Source organism: Boleophthalmus pectinirostris, unplaced genomic scaffold (genome assembly GCF_026225935.1).
Source record: "Boleophthalmus pectinirostris isolate CB_2022bp ecotype Guang Dong unplaced genomic scaffold, ASM2622593v1 HiC_scaffold_8, whole genome shotgun sequence".
Lineage (NCBI taxonomy): Eukaryota > Metazoa > Chordata > Actinopteri > Gobiiformes > Gobiidae > Boleophthalmus > Boleophthalmus pectinirostris.
The window spans coordinates 26,877,679-26,896,813 of record NW_026571515.1 but is presented as its reverse complement, the minus strand read 5'-3'; the positions used below and the strand labels follow the sequence as shown (position 1 = coordinate 26,896,813).

Below are 19,135 nucleotides of genomic sequence, written 5' to 3'. Positions count from 1 at the left end.
AGTTGCAACCAGAAAAGTTACATAATTTATCTTCAAATCTTAAATTATCCTCTAAAAATACAAGTTATTAACTCAAAGCTAAAAACATAATACTAATGCACGGAGAAAACAACTTGAGAGTTCTAAAGAAAATATAGATTAATCCTTTTACTAAACCCATTTGAAATGACATACTGTCCCAAGATGTAGGACAGGATTAAAATAATTTCAGTGTAAACCAGAACAAAGGTTAAATAGTAAAACAGGACAGGATACAACAGTGTAAACAAAGTCTCAGCCTCTTCAATTTTGTCCTTGAGTGCTGCAGGTGATCACTATAACAATGCACGCTTCACTGACGTTTTTGGCCACTTTCCAACTCCATTTGTTTACCTATGGGTTCCCATTACTGCATTCCTTCCTTTGTTTACATTTAGTATTCTCTGATAGCAGATTGCCACGACTACCGGGACTTCTCTTTACAAAGAACACTGCCATATGGTGTTTACGAATGGCAACCGCAAAGTCAACCAAGTCTGAGGCTGTATTTCAAGGTGATGCTCAAACCTGTGGCAGGGCTGGCACTCGGAGACAGGAGCAGAGTGAATTGGTGGTATTATAAAACCTCCCCAAAGATGCGCTGCTCTGACAGATTTTTACAGATTTGAGTTGCAAAAGAGAAGCCAGGCTCAGATTTATACACTTGAGGCAAATTTAGGAAATGAAGGAAGGTGCGTCAGATGCCCAAACAACAGCAGAGCATCAATCACACAGGGGCCCAGAATATGACTTACAAATGCTTCAGATTCTAAAGGACTAAGACAAAGTGAAGGAGAGGAGGAGGCAGTAAATCCTGTTGTTTTTGGAGAAAGAGAGAAAGATTAGAGAGGAAAATATGTCTTATGTGTCTGGTTGTTTGATGAGTTCTTCTAAAGAAATAACACACTGACCTTTCGTGAACTACTTGATAAATGAAACCTAAACCTTGTACATTTTGTATCAATTGTACTTTTGCAGATTAAGAAAAGATTACACCATGAGGAGCAGTTCTTTTGTGTGAACATATACAGACTATTCCATGTTTGTTAACTATAGCATAAGAATCAGATAAGTGTATGACTTTTTGCAGTAAAAGAGCAGTAAACATATTTCTGTTTAGTAAAGAAAATATTTTTTTAAAAATGGTTAATGCAGAGGCAAATGAAGCACATCTAAATATGCACATCTAAAGCTAGAGAAAAATGTTCAAGTGTCATGACGCATTCTTTCAAACCCTTAAAATATCCAAGCTATGCTTCACTTTCTCAGAGAGTATATGTCTGTGAAAGTGGAAATAGGTTATTAGTTACTGGATTTTCAAAATGTATTTCAGTTTATTTCTTTGCAGTTGTGTTTTTAGAAAATAAAAACAATTAGAAAGAAGAACCTGATACATAATACACACTACATTACTACATGTGTAGAAATATATAATATATGTGATTAATGTCTTTCTTCATCAGTGATATTAGTTTGTACAACCATAAACGGAAACATAAAATCCTTAAATTTTTCATTCTAATTTCTATTTTGTATGATCACAAATGATAAACTTTGTGCTTTCTATATAATTATAATTAGTTTGTACAACCATAAACAAAAATATATGTGTGTGTGTATACATACTGTATATATGTTATGCATATGTATTTATGTGCGTTATATATTCATATTGAATATATGTACTGGATATTTTAGGTGCATATGTGTAAGTATGTATGTGTAATTATGTATGTACATATGTATGTACGAGTGTATATTTATGCAGTACATATGACAGGTAAGCACTCCAGAGGTGTAAGAAAAAGGTGTCAACCATGTGATTATTTAAAACAATTGGGGTAGGAGACTATAAGTTTATTAAACTTCATCCTACTCTTTTTGAGAACCAGGTCCCAAATATGTACATGTACATATCTTTGCTGTGGTTTTGTTATATTTTGCTCTAACAAAAATTTTAAAAAATGAAATGAAATGAAAATGTTTAACCAGCATGGCCATATTATATGGGCACCCTGGATCATATACTTTAAGCCTACTCTGGCTCTGAATGGGCTGAATGCTCTCATGACCTAATGGCCAGTTTGACTGACACCTCTGTCTGACCATCTCCTCTGTCTCCACTTTACTGCACCACATCTCCAACTCCACACCACCTGTCCTGCTACTGCTAAAACCAGCTAAAACCTGTTAAAACTCGCTATATTCACTGCTCAGAAAATCAGCACTCATTCAAACATCAGGTCCAGCGGCCATTGTATCCAGTCCCCTTTTGTGAACTGGGAGCTCTCTAACTCAATACTGATTGATGAGAGGTCACAGCCCCCCCGGAGGAAGCCGATATTATCTGGTGTGCGGCTCACGGGAGTTTTTTTTGAATGGGGTGAAGCTTGGAAGGCAATCAGAGTTAATCACAATGAAACAGGCTACACTTTGATCTGCTGTTTCTTGGGACTGCACCATCCAACAGAGACCAGTTAGATCCTGTTTATTTCTTCTCATCAAGGGTTTGGACCAGAGTCATAAAGTCATGCATAAAACATTTCTTGAGATTTTTTTTCAGGTTGTTATTTCCCCCAGATTGACCATAAAAAGTGCAGTAGATGGCAGGCTAATAATAATGCCAAAAGCCTTTCCGACATTATCCGTGAAGGCACTATATTTTTGCATAAACTTGAAAAGAAAATGAAATTCACCAACTACGTGTGTCTATTTGCTCTAATTTTCTTGTTGCTGCTCTGATGCCTTGTTAATAGTCGTATCCTTCCACAGCGTGATGCAGTCAAGTCATTAAGCCAGCTGCAGAATCTCATTATACTTTTATCATAATCATTTGGGAAATTACAGTCATTTGGAAGTTTTTTGTGCATAAAAAACTGTTATTCTTGTGAAAGTGTAAAGTAAATATATGAGACTGACCTCTTTAAAGAGCTCAGACTTTCTGCTATGCTCTGGCTCTATCTCGCAATGATAATACTGTAGTGTAATTAATACTTCTATATCATACTGTGTGAAGTTGCTATTATTCAACATACATGACGTTGAGAGCAAAAAGTACTTATATTTTTATCTCAAGTTGTCAATTATGGTATCTGCATATACTGTATCTCTCTCACATCTGTTATAATGTTGTTTCTCATCAAAAACATACGTGGAATTGTGTTTTGTTTAATTCGCACATGTTTAACACGCAAACTGTGCATATTTAAACTAAAAACACTCTGTTCCTCCTTGTGATGTCACTTGGTAATACATACATGACATACACCTTCATGAGAATCCTTTGGATAATTTCAACCCTAGAATTCTCATTCTCTACTAAAACAAATGGTAAAAGGTAGCTGCTAACATGAAAACTACAACTACATCACATCATAAGGTGGAACAGAGCAATTTGAGCGTTGGCGATGTAGACAGACTAGTAAGAATATTTTTGATTACGTAACATAACATGGATTAAAGCTCACAAGAGTCAATTTTGTGTAATATAGGGCTTTAACACAATTGATCATAATAATAATAATTTAAAAAATGTATTACATATGGTATTACACATGCACAGAAAAAACAACCATTGCCATAATAAACTCCTTTTGTTGGAAATCTAAATTGCTGTAAAAATCTAACATAGTGGAGCAGACTGAGCCAACTGAAGCCTCTTTTTAAATTGCACCGCTGTGAATTTTGTGCCTGTCTTTTGATAACTCCATCCTCTGCTCCTCTCCATTTCAGGACGCAGATTCACTTCACGGTGGCCATTGATTTCACCGCATCAAATGGTGAGTGCTTCCACAGCTATCACCTTGTCTCTATGCTCCTTAGTTTTGATGTACAAGTGCAGCGTTTCCATAAATCAGAGAAGAGTGAAATAGTTTGGTCTTGACTCGTTCCTTCTTTTTAAGCAGCTCGGTGCGACTTTCACTGCTGTTCTGGTGCATGGTGTTTTGATCTTATCCACAGATGAACACTTTTCTGCAAAATGAGCTACATCGTTTTACTCAGCCTAGTGTCAGCATTTATATTTTTTAGTTTTATGTTCTTGCCATTTATGCTTTTGTTCTCAACTGTCTGACTGAGTGAAAACTGCTCTCAGTTATTACACAGTGTAAGTAACTGAATACATGTACTGAGAATACATATTCAGTAACTGTACTGTATTCCAGTACAGTTACGGTACTCTTTCATTTGGTGGTATTCAGAATAAAATTACTTCTTTGTAGCTTTGAACTGTAAATTATTAGTGAGATTAGTCAGTGTGTGCATGTATTTTTTCCTCAAATTATGCATAAGTTATTGCATGACAAACAGGGCAACAGAAATACAGTACTCTGATTGACTCATGTATTGGAATACAAAATACATTTTAATTCCAGTGTTCTGTAATTACACTTTCAACATATTCTTCTCATCACTGCATGTACAATACACTGAATGATATAAAGGGCATTAATCTTAATCAGAAGTAATTCAAATCAAGTGCAGGTCCTTTACAATCATTATTTTAAAGTTAAAACATCTGACTGTGTTGCTTTAAATGGATCACACACATTCAGTTTGGGCCCTTTAAGCCTGATCTTTTAAAATTAAAATATATATTGTAAAGTGCTCTAAGCTTCAGCCTTCTTTCTGCACATACTTGATCTTCTGTAGTCCGCTGTTCTCTGCAGCTGTCAGTCTAGTCTAAGGTTTTGCCTGGCTGCCTCCTGTCTCTCCAGGAAACCCCTCTCAGTCTACATCTCTGCACTACATGAACCCATACCAGATGAATGCGTACGCCATGGCTCTGAAGGCCGTGGGGGAGATCATCCAGGACTATGACAGCGACAAGATGTTCCCCGCTCTGGGCTTTGGGGCCAAGCTACCCCCTGACGGCCGGGTGTCCCATGAGTTCCCTCTGGTGAGAGTTATGCCAGATGCTTATTCACCATCTCCTTTAGGGCCTGTGTTGAGCTATGTAACATTTTTGAGTGTTAATGATCATGTTTTCTCGTATACACAGCACTCACACCACGGGTCATCTTGAGGGTTTATTGGGAAACAGTTGCTCAGTTGGTAGGGTGTTTGACCACTAATCCCCAGGTTAGCAATTCCAGCTCCAATAGATGAATGTTTTCATTGTGCCCTTGGGCAAGACAATTAACCCCCCTCATTCCCAGTGTCTGTATACACTGATGTGTGAGTGTATGTGTGAATGGGAGTGGTCCCTTGATGTAAAGCGCTTTGAGTGCCTTGAAGGTGGAAAAGCGCTGTATAAAAATGTGACCATTTACAATTTGTTAAAATGTCTTCAAAAGTCTTATTTTCAGGTCATATTGATTTCTTGATTTTGTGAAAATATTGTTAAATCAATCCAGTTAGAATACAGTTTCATTATATTTTCTGTGGTATTACATAAAGCTGGTTAGCGGCAGCACAAATCCATTATATAGAACTGAAGCCATTATTAACCTATACTGCAATGTAAAGAGCACAAAAAGAACAACATAAAATAATTTTGTTTGGGCAACATTTTTAAGGTTTATGGTCATGTTTACTCATCAACACTGCTGCACTCACCACTTTTCCCTGTTAACATTCACATACATGTTTGCGAAACATGTTTTCATGTTCTATGGATTTGTGCATTTCCCATTGAATCCAGCTACACCTCCGGCATGCATGATTCACTGTGAACCATTTACTTTTATAGTGCAAATCAGGCTGAAGGTTTCTCAAATCAATTTGGCTCCTCACGGCTGCCTAATGTTCCCATACCGCTGAATAGGGCGGCTGTAATGAGCAGCTCGTAGTCCAGATACCATGCATGCTTCTGTTCACGTTTCAGTAGACTTTCCATGCTTAGTCGCTTTAGTTCTGGCTGTGAGGTTTTTAAGGGTGAAAACACTTTTATTTGGAGTCTTTTGATACTCAGTTTGACAGAGAAGTCACCAATGCTATGAATGATGTTAAAGGTGAACTGTGTAGCTTTTCTGGTCAAGGCTACACTTGATGTAAATGTTATTGTTTTTTCCTGGAGGGCTGTACAGTATAGCATTTAATTTATCTATCTCCATGGAGACAAGCAGTCACATTACCAGGCCAAGTTACAGGTCAGATCTGTAGAGAAGTGGGCCTGCTCACAATAATAATGCATGATTTGTGGTAGTTTTGAGAAATAAAAACACCTATAATTGAATAAATACAAGATATATTTGTTTAATGCCATACTGCGGGACATCCCATGCAAAGTAATAGCATCACCTTGGAGACAAGCAGATGGCAGAGCCTCCACCAGAAAAGTTACACAGTGTACCTTTGAGTTATGTTTTGGTTTACTAAGGCCCAGCTAAGATCAGATATAGATTACTTAGTTGTATGACAGCATAATTAGATTTTCACTTATATGAGATACTGTTAATGCCAAAGGAAACAGGTATTTGGAAATAGATTAGAAAAATATTTTGTCAATCTCCAAGGAAATCAAAAGCCTATAAACCCACCCAACCAAAAATACATAGTTATCTTTAATAGCGCATATTTTACCATATTTTTTTCTTCTGGGTGTATTAAAGTTGGTTTCTTATTTTCAGGTCATGTTGTTTTGTTGGGTGAAAGAGGAGGAAATTTTAACTTTGATGTGATTGAGTGATCCCAGAGGAAATTTGAAACTGTTAAATCCACCCATTCAAAGTGCAGTTTCATAATCTTTTCTGTGGTATCATATAAAGAGGGATAATTTTGGCAGCAGGGGTAAAAGCAGTTTAAGGGTAAAAATGTGTTATAAATGAGGACTACAGCAATTATTACATTATCCTGCAATGCAAAAAGTAGCATTACCACAGGAATAAAAAGAGAGGGTATTGGTCTAAATGTTTCAGTTTCCCAATAGCATTATACAAGATATGATGCAAAGTATTTCACTCCCACTATAATGACTCTTAGAGAAATTGTGGCAAAAGGAGAAATGCAATTTGTCAACTGGATGAAAGTTTTTCAGGCAGATATAAGGAAGTATCCACCAGCATTTTGACCAGAACTGAAGAAGCAGCTTGGGTGAGCTGTGAAACGTATTCGACCAAATAAACTTTTGTCCAATTCACAAATTGAATTTCTCTTTTTGCCATGGACTCTACCTGAACAACTGAGGGATTTTGCACACATCTTTTTAGAGAAATTCCATTTCTGTGCTGTACTGAGGGCTGTCACTGCCCACTTAGTTCCCTGTTATCTCAGGCTGAGTTATCAGAGCTATAATACTCCCTACAACAAAAGCATAGCCAGACTGTACTGTACATTAGGATGGACCGCACTATCACAATATCCTACGGGTTCATGTCTAAGGGTACTTGTTCCCATCCCATACTGATCTCATATCTTAAATAAACTTCTCCTTTTGTTAGAACTTCAGAGCTCCTGTTAGAACTCCTCTTCTGTTCAACTCTCAAGCTACTACAATTTATTCTTCAACAATATTATATGCCTTATCTAGCCTTAATAAAGCATGAACAAAGCTGAAATTTGTAATGAACAAATAGGTAGTTATGGGTGATTCTGGATTAGTAACTACTTATTGGTTTATGAGTAGTTCAGTACCCTAAACCTACTGAAGGAGTTAGGGAATGATTTAAGTAGCTACTAAAACTATTATTATTAGTTCACTGAATTAAGTTTTAAGTGTTATTGAGTGTGACCAGTATTTCTGCTTCATAAACTTGAAACATGAGTATATTTGTTTTTGGTACTTCTGTCCCTCAGAATGGAAATGTGGACAATCCATACTGTAATGGCATGGAGGGCATCCTGGAGGCATACCATCAAAGTCTGAAGACGGTGCAGCTCTATGGACCCACAAACTTTGCACCCGTGGTGAACCATGTTGCCAGGTACTTTACACAAATATCTGCCCGGAAACATGACCATTATCCTGTTTGAACATCTATCTGTGTGCAAACAATGTGGACGAGCCTCACGCTGTCAGAGTGAGATGGCTCCTTATGAGAGGCACGGAGATAACGAGAGCTGCATCTGACATAAACATGGGCTGTAATTGGACAGACAAGTGCTCAGAGCATTAGACCAGGCTACACTTTGCTACTTGAAAATATCGCAGCTGTTAGGAAGATAGGAAAAGAGAGAGTTTAGATGCTCGCAAACTACAGCTAACTTTCACAATAAAAAAAAAAAGTAAATTCTGAATAAGCTTTTGAGGTAACTAAATTATGCAATACTTTTTTTTCCTTTATCATTTCTTCATGAGTACAGTTTGCAGCTTTCCAATAATGTTTAAGGTCCATATGCATTTTTTGTTTATTGACAGGTATTTGCACTTTTTAGCATATCAGCTATTAGCATTTAAGCTCCCACATAGGCAGAGATTGTATTTGGACTGACTGCCTTAAGTGAAAAACATCTAGTTTAATTTTTCTTATGTAGAGCAGTACACTGTACAGGCGCTAACTGGTTTCACAGTGATTTCAATTCGCCTCCACATTATTGGAATACAAAACCCATATCAATTGATCTGTAGTTTGGTATGATATACATTGGTAAATACATTCTGCCAGGATGTCATGTCACAAGCTGCTCAGTTTTCTTGTGCATAGTGTTGCTTTTATAACACCAGTGACTAACAATGTAATCCACTTAGTAGCAGTTTGTAGCCAACACCAAACAAAACACAAACGCAAGTCACTCCATGGTAATGTTTATAGAAAGTTGCAACTCTACTGTGGCTCCTAGCTAGATGACTTCACACTTTCAATACCCCCACATTGCCTTTGATTTTATTATGAACATAAAACTTGAAGCAAATGGTTTTCTATACAAACACTTAAAAACACAGCGCACTGCTTGATATGCAGCCGAACGATCCTCATAAATGATAAATACATCTTAACCCCTATAAAATCCATCTATTGCCTCATAAAAATCTGGAGAGTTCTTTACAGCTGTGCCTCCAGGCTGCAATGAGTGAGGTTGGCTTTTTGGAAAAAATGTTAAGTATAAAATAGAGCAACTTACAACATATTACTAATAAAAGAGTAAAACCAGCCATGTGACTCCATTATGGATTTCTTAACATTTTCATAGAATAGTTACTTTTTCTGGATATAAACAGCTCATGTAAATATGTATTACTTGTAGTGTGTTATTTAATTTGATCTAATTCATGTTCAAATGCCTTGCAATTGTTTTATAACTGTTCCCTTGTTGTATTTTTTTGCAATGGGGGTCTGTGTTAGCCTGATTCCTCAGCCAGTTTCACTTTCACTGTGGAAACCATCTGACCTCGCAGAATTAGGAATCGTTTGCTCAATGATAGGTGGTTATTTTTATTTTATTTAACCAATCGCTGCTATTTGATAATGACGTATGTAATGCTCCACTAACAGGCCTAACTGGTATATTAAGCTTTTCTCAAATCCCGTAGGAAAAAGTCAATAATGTCTTTCCCCTTGATAAAATTCACCAAACATTCTCTTTGTTCCGACGTAAAATTCTTGACCTCGGGAATCGTTACCAACACAGAATGTATGGCTTTTCGCTGATTGGCTGGTGCCTGCACTCGCACTTCCGGGGTTTTTGCGAACCCTCTAGTGTATTCCGATTCCTGACCTAGTCACTGGAGAGAAATGAAATTGAGCCGAGGCACAAGGTGTAGGTCTGTGTAGGGTTGAACAGCTTTTCTCCCAATTTAATCATTCATAAAGTGCATTATATGGTCACATTTTTCTATAGCGCTTTTCCACCTTCAAGGTGGTCAAAGTGCTTTACAACAAGGAACCATACCATTCATACACCAGTGTACGCAGACACTGTGGGCAAGGTGGGTTAAGTGTCTTGCCCAAGACAACGGCAGCATTCATCTGTGGGAGCTGGAATCACACCAGCCAACCTGTGGGTCAGTGGATCTGACCGTCAACCTGTGATGTTTATGTCGAGAGCTGGATTCGAACCGCCAACCTTCAGATCAGTGGGCGAATGCTCTACCAACTGTGCCCCCCACATATATATTCACAGCAGTTGTCTTCTTTGTATATTAAAAATGATTTGATGAGAGTTAATATTTAAGTGTGACAAATGTGCAAAAAGGGTACATTAATATTAATTATATAGTACGTACTCATATATGAATATTGAACACATTGACCTTTCACATACATACAGCCCAGTGCATTATGGATGGTTTATGGGTACAGACAAATGGACCAGTAGAATAGAGACCTCCAACATCAATAGATAAAAGATGCTCTCTAATAGAATATAATTTATTGATTTCAATGGTTCAGTTCAAGTTTATTATATTTTATTTAACCATTACGCCTTTGTGTTGTATTGCCAGTTGTATTACATTATTGCACAAGGTCAGAGCGGGCATCCGACAGCTAACGCTCTGATTAGTGGGCCACTTGCTCCACCGCTGTCACTCCCGCCCCAACATGATATTCCAATCTAGTGACATGTTTAGTATTTCTTGACATGCCCTACACAATACACGTTACATAAATATAATATTAATTTGTCAAAGGTGCATTTCCATATCTACTCATAATGTCTTTCCCTCTTTCTACCAGCCGTTTCTAATGATTTATATACACCACCTCACCTGCTGTGTCTTTTGCATGCAGACTGCTGTTGTTGTTGAACGCTGCAGACAAAATAAAAACAATTTAATCTCCTGAACACCCACCATCACTCTTCTCTCTGTCGCTGTATAACCAGACTCTGATTAAAACTCCTTTCTCTGTGCGTCAAAACTATAAAGCTGTGATCAACAGTGCCGCGCCACCGCTGACCTGTCCTTGGCTCTTGAGGATCAACCTGCCATGTTTTCTCTGAGCGCTCATCAAGAGAGGTCAACGCGGATCTCAGAAATCAATAAACTTCTGAAAGAATGAGACTGCAGCTCTTGCATAAACAGTTTGATAAATAATTCATGGCAAAGTTGGGCATTTCAAAGTAGGCCACACTGGCTGCTTGTCACTGGTGGAGCCTGGATACACCTGGGGAAATACATTAAGCTGTTTCATACACATCTATATTAAGTTCCTGTGTCACTCTCTCTGCAGTCTGAGTGGGAGGTCTCCTAACACTTCATATTTGACACAGCAGTTGCACTCGCGGCTCCGGCTTTTCTTCTGTTTGCAAACACAACGCTAGACTTAAGATAACTCCGCCAACATGCCTCAGCCTCTCTCATAACTCACTCCGCTGTGCCCTGCTTTAAGCCATGTCCAATAGACTACACTGCCAGACACTTGCAGCTTTTATGTTGCATCCAAAATATTCTTTATGAAAATAGGCTAACCAAAACAAAAAACTCAAAATGCCCTCACAGAGTCACAAACAGGGTCTTATTCTTTTGGATTTGGCACTTTCACTTCTGGAATCACCGTTTCAATAACAGATAGAATACTAGAGAGAAAGATTTATACTTAGTCACACTGATTGTGTTTTACATGTTCTTTATAACTAGATTATTGTAGCAAACTTTACTTGAATGCGTATTGTTGTGTGTGTTGCAGATATGCAGCAGCCGTTCAGGATGGCTCACAGTACTTTGTACTTCTCATCATCACGGATGGCGTCATATCAGATATGGCTCAGACAAAGGAGGCCATTGTGAATGTGAGTAAAGTGTGAGGACTCTCTACTCTGTCTCCCACAGGTGTCCACACCAGAGCGCACAGTAAACTTGTGTCCTGTGGCGGCTCTAATGCAGACTGCGTTGGATTTAAGGATTTGAGAATGTTTTCTTCTCCACTTGTTTGCAGACTTCAGCTCAATGTTTGTTTGTTCAGTATTTCTTTTTTGGATGAGACCTTTGGGTGCCGTCTGGTTCAGGGGAGATGTATTTACAGGTCAGCAGGTGTGCAGCTAAAGCAGATCCCTGTGGGCTTTGTCTATGACATTTCAGGTTGTGTTTGTTTGTGTAGTTTGTGCATTTGTGAAGACCTCTATAATGAAGCCTCTGGTCTCCTCAGCCTCAGACCCCCAGCAGACTGGGTTTAAAGGGAATTTGCGACTGTTAATCAAACCTTTCGAACAGCCACACCTTCCTTTTAAGATCTTGTCTGCTGCTCTGCGCTGCTGCAGCTCTGTGGTGCTTCTCTCTGGGCCGCTCTTGACCTGTGTGCCCCTCCTCCTGCTGACTGAGCAAAGCCTGTGACCTTTGACCTCAGGCTGTGTGCCGGACAGAGGAGGCCAGGGCCGACTGAGGGTTATATTTGCTCCCTCTGTCTCTTTGTTTGTGTAAGGGATGTACTGGGACTTTGGGGACACTTTTGTCTTTTGTCATCGGGTTTTTTTGTGACCAAATGTACCTAAGGTCCTCTGTTGATGGAAGTTTTCTGTCTTGCCATGATGGAAAAGAAACTTGGATGAACTTAAATTTACTGTCAGTAGAACAGAGGAGCATGATTATTATATCAAAAGTGACAAAGCTCTGTGTGGAAATGGCCCCATGTGGCTAGAACAGAAGATAAAATGTGATTTTAGTTCAGACTTGAGGAGAGTGAATATCTTTTTCAAGTTTCAAAAGGCTACAAAACAGAGAAATCCTCATCATCCAGCATGTACAAGAGACACCGATGTCTTTGTACTTTCGTGAGTATAACTTTCGAATATATTCAAAAAATATATATCCTGAACTGCAGTAAAAACAATCCACTAGAGAATATTGAGCTACTTTTCAACTGTCAAGTCAGTCTGTAAAACATAATTAGCAAATAACTGAGTATATCATTTATGATTCAGAAAACAGAGCCATTTGTATAAAACAGTTTATAATTGTATTATTATAATTTTATATTATTTTATTTGCATTATGTAACTTGAAGCTGGAGCTTTGTAACTAGTTCATAGCTCTCACAAGACATTACAAATATCACAAGCATTCACATGCATGGATTGTGAGCGTGCACCACTTTAGAGCAGGTAAAAGATCAATAAAAATGTTTCACAATTATATGCAGATGGAGCACAGAGATTTGTCAGATTTGCTGCTTTTCCAATAATCTAAGATGGATTCATTAATTAATTCAAACATTTACAAGAATAAAATCCCATTTTATCTTATAGGCCTATAGTAAAAACACAATCCCAGAAGAGAGCCTCACCTTTCACCTATGAACAAAGATGCAGAAGTGATGGATGGCTCTGTAGTTCAGACGAAGTAACAAATGGTGTCGTCTAAATAATTCAGCTTTGAAAGACCGCTGTGGCATTTGGAGGATATCTGTACTGTACGTGTGAGGTCTCCACTGAAAAGGCCAAACACAGTGTCTGTATTATGGACTGGAGTGAGAGGTCGTGCTGAATGAGAGGAGAGAGACTAAAGCCACATGAACCAGAGGGGCTGCTGATATGAAACACGGAGTGTTCACTGGGGGTGGTCCCTCAGGGGGTTTTCCAGGAACTGACCCACTTTTCAATAATTCCTGTGAATCTACCAGAACATGTACCAGTCACATACATGTTTGGCTGTTGGGTAATGGCTAGTTTAAAAATAAACAGCAAATAAATACATAAATAAACATGTATTTATGAATAATTTCATTTGTAAACATATTACAAAATTACTAAGCAATATTGTATTAAAACATAGACATTGAAAGGCTACCTTTTGGATTCTGTATGATGTTTAGTTGATAGAAACCTACAAAACTTTTAGGATTTCATGTAAGCTGAATGGCAGATGTATTAACTTAGCATGATTGACTCCATGACTGTTTATGTCCTGTCTTTACTAGATAAAGAGTAAAAGGCCATCCATACTATGTGGTTTTCAATTGGCCAAGTAAGCAGTATCCAGTTAATGTCAAACTAAACTGTCCAAATTGGCCAAAAAGTTAAAAATCTCTCACTGTAACACTGTTTCAGAGTAATGTCCTCAATCCAAGAATAAATATTTTGGTAGATAACACTATGTACAGTATATGTCCAATACTGATACTGTGTACTTGTTGTAAAGTGAGGTTTATGAAAGTGTTTGAATTATCCAAACACTATGAATAACTCATGTCTAGTCTGTGTAAGGTAAGTAAGTGGCAGCTGTAATCATGTTTTAAGAATGCACCATTTGACTTCATTCACGTTTTCATTATGTCATCAAACTGTGGGTACTCTGAGTCACGCAAATGTAACTCTCCTACAGGCTACTATGCATGTGTGTATAGTACACTTTAGACAATACATAGGCAATATGTGTAATATATGGACACTGTTTGGCACACTTAAAACTACTGGTGTTTATGTATTGTCTTCTTTGATAAGCCAAAACTGTTTTCAAACTGAGACTCATCAGCCACCATATGCAAATGCATCATTTCATTGTTTCTATATTTTTTAGCATCACAGTTTTGGAGAAATATATAACCTGGTATTTTTATATATATAAAATGCATGTTGTATAAGATATGTTTTATCTCTTGTTTATGTCAGGCTGCTAAACTGCCAATGTCCATCATCATAGTGGGAGTTGGACAAGCTGAGTTTGATGGTAAGAGATATATTTGTATTAAATGGTGCATTGAATAATGACAAGTTGTACAGTACTTTTCACTTTTTTTTATTTATTTACATTGTTAGATGTTTCTGTTGGTGTAGTAGAAAGTATTAAATAGTAGGTAGTAGCAAATAGTATTTTTGACCTCTTAAGTCAGACACTCAGGCTTGGGGGCCAAATTTGGCCTGCAATATCATTATATTTGGCCCTCGAGATCATATCAAATTTGTATAGAGCTGGCCAACATCTACAGAGACATCTCACCACAGCTTAGTCCTAGTATTTAATTTTGGCCCTCTATGAATTTGTGTATGACACCCCGGTCTTAACTCCTTGTTTTATCTCTGTTTTAGCCTTGGTTCAATCACAGTTGTTTTTTTGTTTTTGTTTGTTTGTTTGGTTTTTTTTGTATTTTCTGGATCAAAATAAACATTCTTCCTCTTAGATTATCTTTTAATGCATTACAGCCAGTGCCTTGGCAGAGATCTAGCTCCCTGAATGCTAATACTTCTGCTCAGTGTTGAACTTTGTGGCATCCTTCATTTGTTTAAAAACTTTTGCACCTTACTGTGGCAGTGTGTATAATATACCCATAAATATGTTTGTGTGTAGCCATGGTGGAGCTGGATGGAGATGACGTGCGGATTTCCTCTCGAGGCAAACTCGCTGAAGAGATATTGTACAGGTAAACAAAAACAAATCTATCTTTGCCGCCATAAACATTTAGCCCAAAACCACAGAGCCCCAGATGTGATCACAGTGTACAGGCCTGAGAGCAGCTGTGCCTGTCAGACGCTGGATTACTTCAACAAATCACAAATTGATGCTGGGTTACAGAGGAACAGAACAAACAAGGACAGTGCTCTATTCCCACATTACACTACAGTATAGGCACAGACATCCTGCTAACTCTGAGACCTGATTTTTACATTTACTTATTTTAATCTTTGAATTTAGACGATAACGTGATATGGAAATGAGGACTTAAGAACAATAAAAGAGGTGGAGAATGACAACAGCACCAATCTTTTACAAAATCTGGCAAAACCATGGACAAATGCCAAGTTTCAAGCTGTTTTGTATAACAGCCAACAAGAAAATCAATTCTTAATACAAATTCATGATGGTATCTTAAAGTAGTTTTGTTGACAGACAAAAATTGTAGAAAGAAAATTGGCTTCCAATCGAAACAGACATAATTGCCTATTGGATCAACATGGAAAAAAATCAAACCCCAAGATGAGGTCAGCTCATTCCTAATGCTGCTGCTGTCTTAGTGAGATTTTCAGACTGGTCCATGTCATGAAATGCCCAAATCCCCTCCGATTTGAAGCAGCCTGGGTCTTTTAATTAAATCACAAATTGCTTCAATTTTTTCCACAATGCAGTGCAACTGCTTTGTGTGTGGTGCTGTGTGTTAAGTGCACTAATTACTAGGAATGGGACAATATTCAAATCTCTTAATATGATATTTCCATGATATGCAGCTCACATTATGAGATTTATTGCAATATTGTGTGGAGACTAACATAACTGTGAATATACTTTTCTGTCATAATCCAAATAATTGAGATTTGAAAGTGCATAATAACAGTAATTTCATCATGTAGATTGGACTGAAACAGAGCAAAGAATCATGGTACATATATTGTTCTGTCTGGTTTTTACCTGTGGTTGCACCATAACAATTAATTTAAGCAAAGAAACTTGTAAGTCGCTATATTGTGATGACCCACAGTATTATTGTTAGACTTTTGATGATACAACATCACTATATTTAGTTTACTGTTACATCCCTACTAATTATAACCTGTTTTGCCTCCTGCAGTTTGTCCCGTTCAGAGACTACATGGACCGCACGGGCAACCATGTCCTGAGCATGGCACGGTTAGCTAAAGACGTGTTAGCTGAGATCCCCGACCAGCTCATCCTGTACATGAAGAGCAGGGCCATCAAACCCAACCCCGTGCCCCCTCTGTACTTGTCTGAAGACCAGTCCCAGACCAAACCCGTGTGACCCTCCCTGTCCTCATCCCCCCACCCCACTACACTGTGGTGGACCAGACAGCCAGCTCCACCAAACAATGATCCTTTAACAGACGCTCTTCAAGGCTCTTTGCTGAATATTGAGACTCCATTTTGTCTGGAGCCTGGATTGATGGAGGTCGACGGCATGTGGAGACGCGTGTGTTGGCTTGAGATACGAAGCTTAGTGGTGTGCTGTTACCTGTCCAAGTGGTGATAATCTGGCGTTAGCAAATAATCCCGTAGAGGGCCTGTCCTGAAGGCATCCATACAATATTAGAATGTGTGTATCATGTCTGTGATACCTTTTGGGTCAAGTGTGTTCAAATAGGAAATCAATGTATAGTTCATTTATTTATTTCAGAAATGATTTATTCCTTTACCGGAGTTTTATGAAAGGGTTAGGGATCAAAGTCATAACTCCTTGTAGTTTTCCATCCCTATATTTTGTGACAAGTGTAATAATAAAAGTCATTTCTATCTTTGATAAGAACTGTATTATAAGAGCATGTTTATCAATCGTTTTGGCTGATGTATTTTAGACTATGATAAGGGAGGACCTGCTGCAATGTTTTTTTCCATATACAGATTTTCCAGCATCACGTCTTTTACCGATATTTCTAGTCTTTATAAAAACAGAATGCACTACTGTCCTATTCAAAGCACAACCGTAATGAACAAAGAGTCATTGAATGCACCACAATAGGCATAATGGAAAGTATTGTGGTTTGTGTTTGCAGCTACGTCTTCCATCTCCAACACCACTGCTATTGTTAAAATTATCATACCAGCTGTTATTTCCATATAAATTCATAAATAATTCAAAATATGTTGCCATTGTGAGCACACAGGGAGACTACTGTATATCATTGGACCACTGCATTTCTTTCCATTATGTTTGCTGTGTTGGCTTATTTGTAGTACTTTTTAAGGACCCTACTTTTAACTTTTTGCAAAAATGATGTCAACATATACCCATTATGTTATATATGATCATAGTCCCAGAATGTACAAAAGCAAATCTTGCAACAGAAAATTATATGTTTGCTGACAACACACTATACTGCACAAACTGTATTAGCTCATTCTGATCATTTTACCACTGATCTGAAAATATTGAGATTACATAAAAACAAAAGCTGTATTTTTAAAGCTGTATTAACTTAAAAAGGTCTTCTTTTGTGACTGTACACAACGTATTTCTTAAAGACCATTTTCACCTGTACCTCCTCCAACACATTCGATATCTATATTCCAAATGTGCCTCTTATATGGAAACATATCCCAATTCCCAGGTTTCTGCTTCTTTAAAGGAAAACCTCTGTGGTAACAATATCACTGTTGCAAGATTAGGTTTAATACAGCAGCTGGCTTGTTCTGTTTTGTACTCCTATACAGCTCCACAAATGAGAATCTTTGTGCATTAAAAGTAATGCGGCTCAGTATCTGTTTATAAAGTTTACAACTGAACTGTGGTCACACAGAGGGAGATAGGCTTATGATATCTACATTATATTTGTTTGTTAGATTATGTTTTTTTGAAAAAGTTTACAAAGACGTGCTGGATGGTCTTCTGAGAATGTGAACTATAAACTTAGTTTGTTTTGTTTTGTTTGTTTTGGCATCATATTGTCATTAGCAAATATTTCTATCATGCATAATGTTGCTTTAATGTTGCTCCACTCCAAGTCAATAATGCACAAGCTCCTAGGCCTAGATTCGTAGAGTTTTTATGTTTTAGGTTTGTGTTAATTATGACATTTCTCCCTCAGAAGTCATTTACTTTTCTGCCAAAATCACTTGTACATTAGGTGAAATGAGGCCATTATATTTAGTTACATAACTCTCATAAAATACCAATATACCTCGACAAAAAGCCTATCAAGCCAAAAGATAAGTACTATTATTATGTATAGTTTAATTGAAACACTATTATGAATTCAACTTTAAATGCCATTTCATGAGATATGAACTTTGCAATTAACCTCGTCTCTTAGTTGCATTTGGATTGTTGATGGAGTTGTTCAGACTAAACCTTCACTTTTGCTGTTTACAGGCTTTGCTGTGAAAGTGAATAATGAAGCAGATCATGCAAATGTGTGTGAGGGGATGAGACACAAACAGGAGACAGGGGCCATTTATTATGTGTGCTTTTTTTTTTTGACATAATGTTTGCCAACTCCTGAAAATATGTTTTAATGTTCCCGAGGGCTGTTACCTCTGCACGAAAACCACTCTTACCATTTTGAAGACTATATGAATGAATGAGCACAGTAATGAGACTTATGCAATTACGGCACATCTGATTTGAATATACGTTTTATTATGTTTTCCTCAGAGATGCCTCTTCAGCAGCGCATCATGTTTTTATTAAAGGATATGACTTTGATTATCCTTTCAGACAAAACATTATGACCTGCTATATGTTAATTACTATAGCGTTATTATATCATTTTATTATTTTATTGTATGGTACTAATTTTGTACCTGAACTGGCAATCATGTTAGCAATTTACTGAAATGGAACACTTCATATCCCGCATAAGCTTGTTTATTTCTGACTAACTTAAGTACTTCAGATTTGTTGATTCTCTGATTAGTTGTTTA

The 19,135-nt window shown here is 37.5% G+C and overlaps 1 protein-coding gene across 1 annotated transcript in view; it reads left to right on the top strand.

Moving 5' to 3' along the window:
* The window catches only part of cpne5a (copine Va), a 115,862-nt gene extending 99,342 nt beyond the window's left edge, over nt 1-16,520 (top strand). The window contains exons 15-21 of the mRNA XM_055165912.1: nt 3,751-3,797; nt 4,734-4,915; nt 7,753-7,880; nt 11,523-11,625; nt 14,440-14,497; nt 15,116-15,178; nt 16,321-16,520. Coding sequence (XP_055021887.1) covers nt 3,751-3,797; nt 4,734-4,915; nt 7,753-7,880; nt 11,523-11,625; nt 14,440-14,497; nt 15,116-15,178; nt 16,321-16,520 — 781 coding nt within the window. The remainder of the gene's footprint in view (nt 1-3,750; nt 3,798-4,733; nt 4,916-7,752; nt 7,881-11,522; nt 11,626-14,439; nt 14,498-15,115; nt 15,179-16,320) is intronic.
* Nucleotides 16,521-19,135: the final 2,615 nt, after the last annotated feature.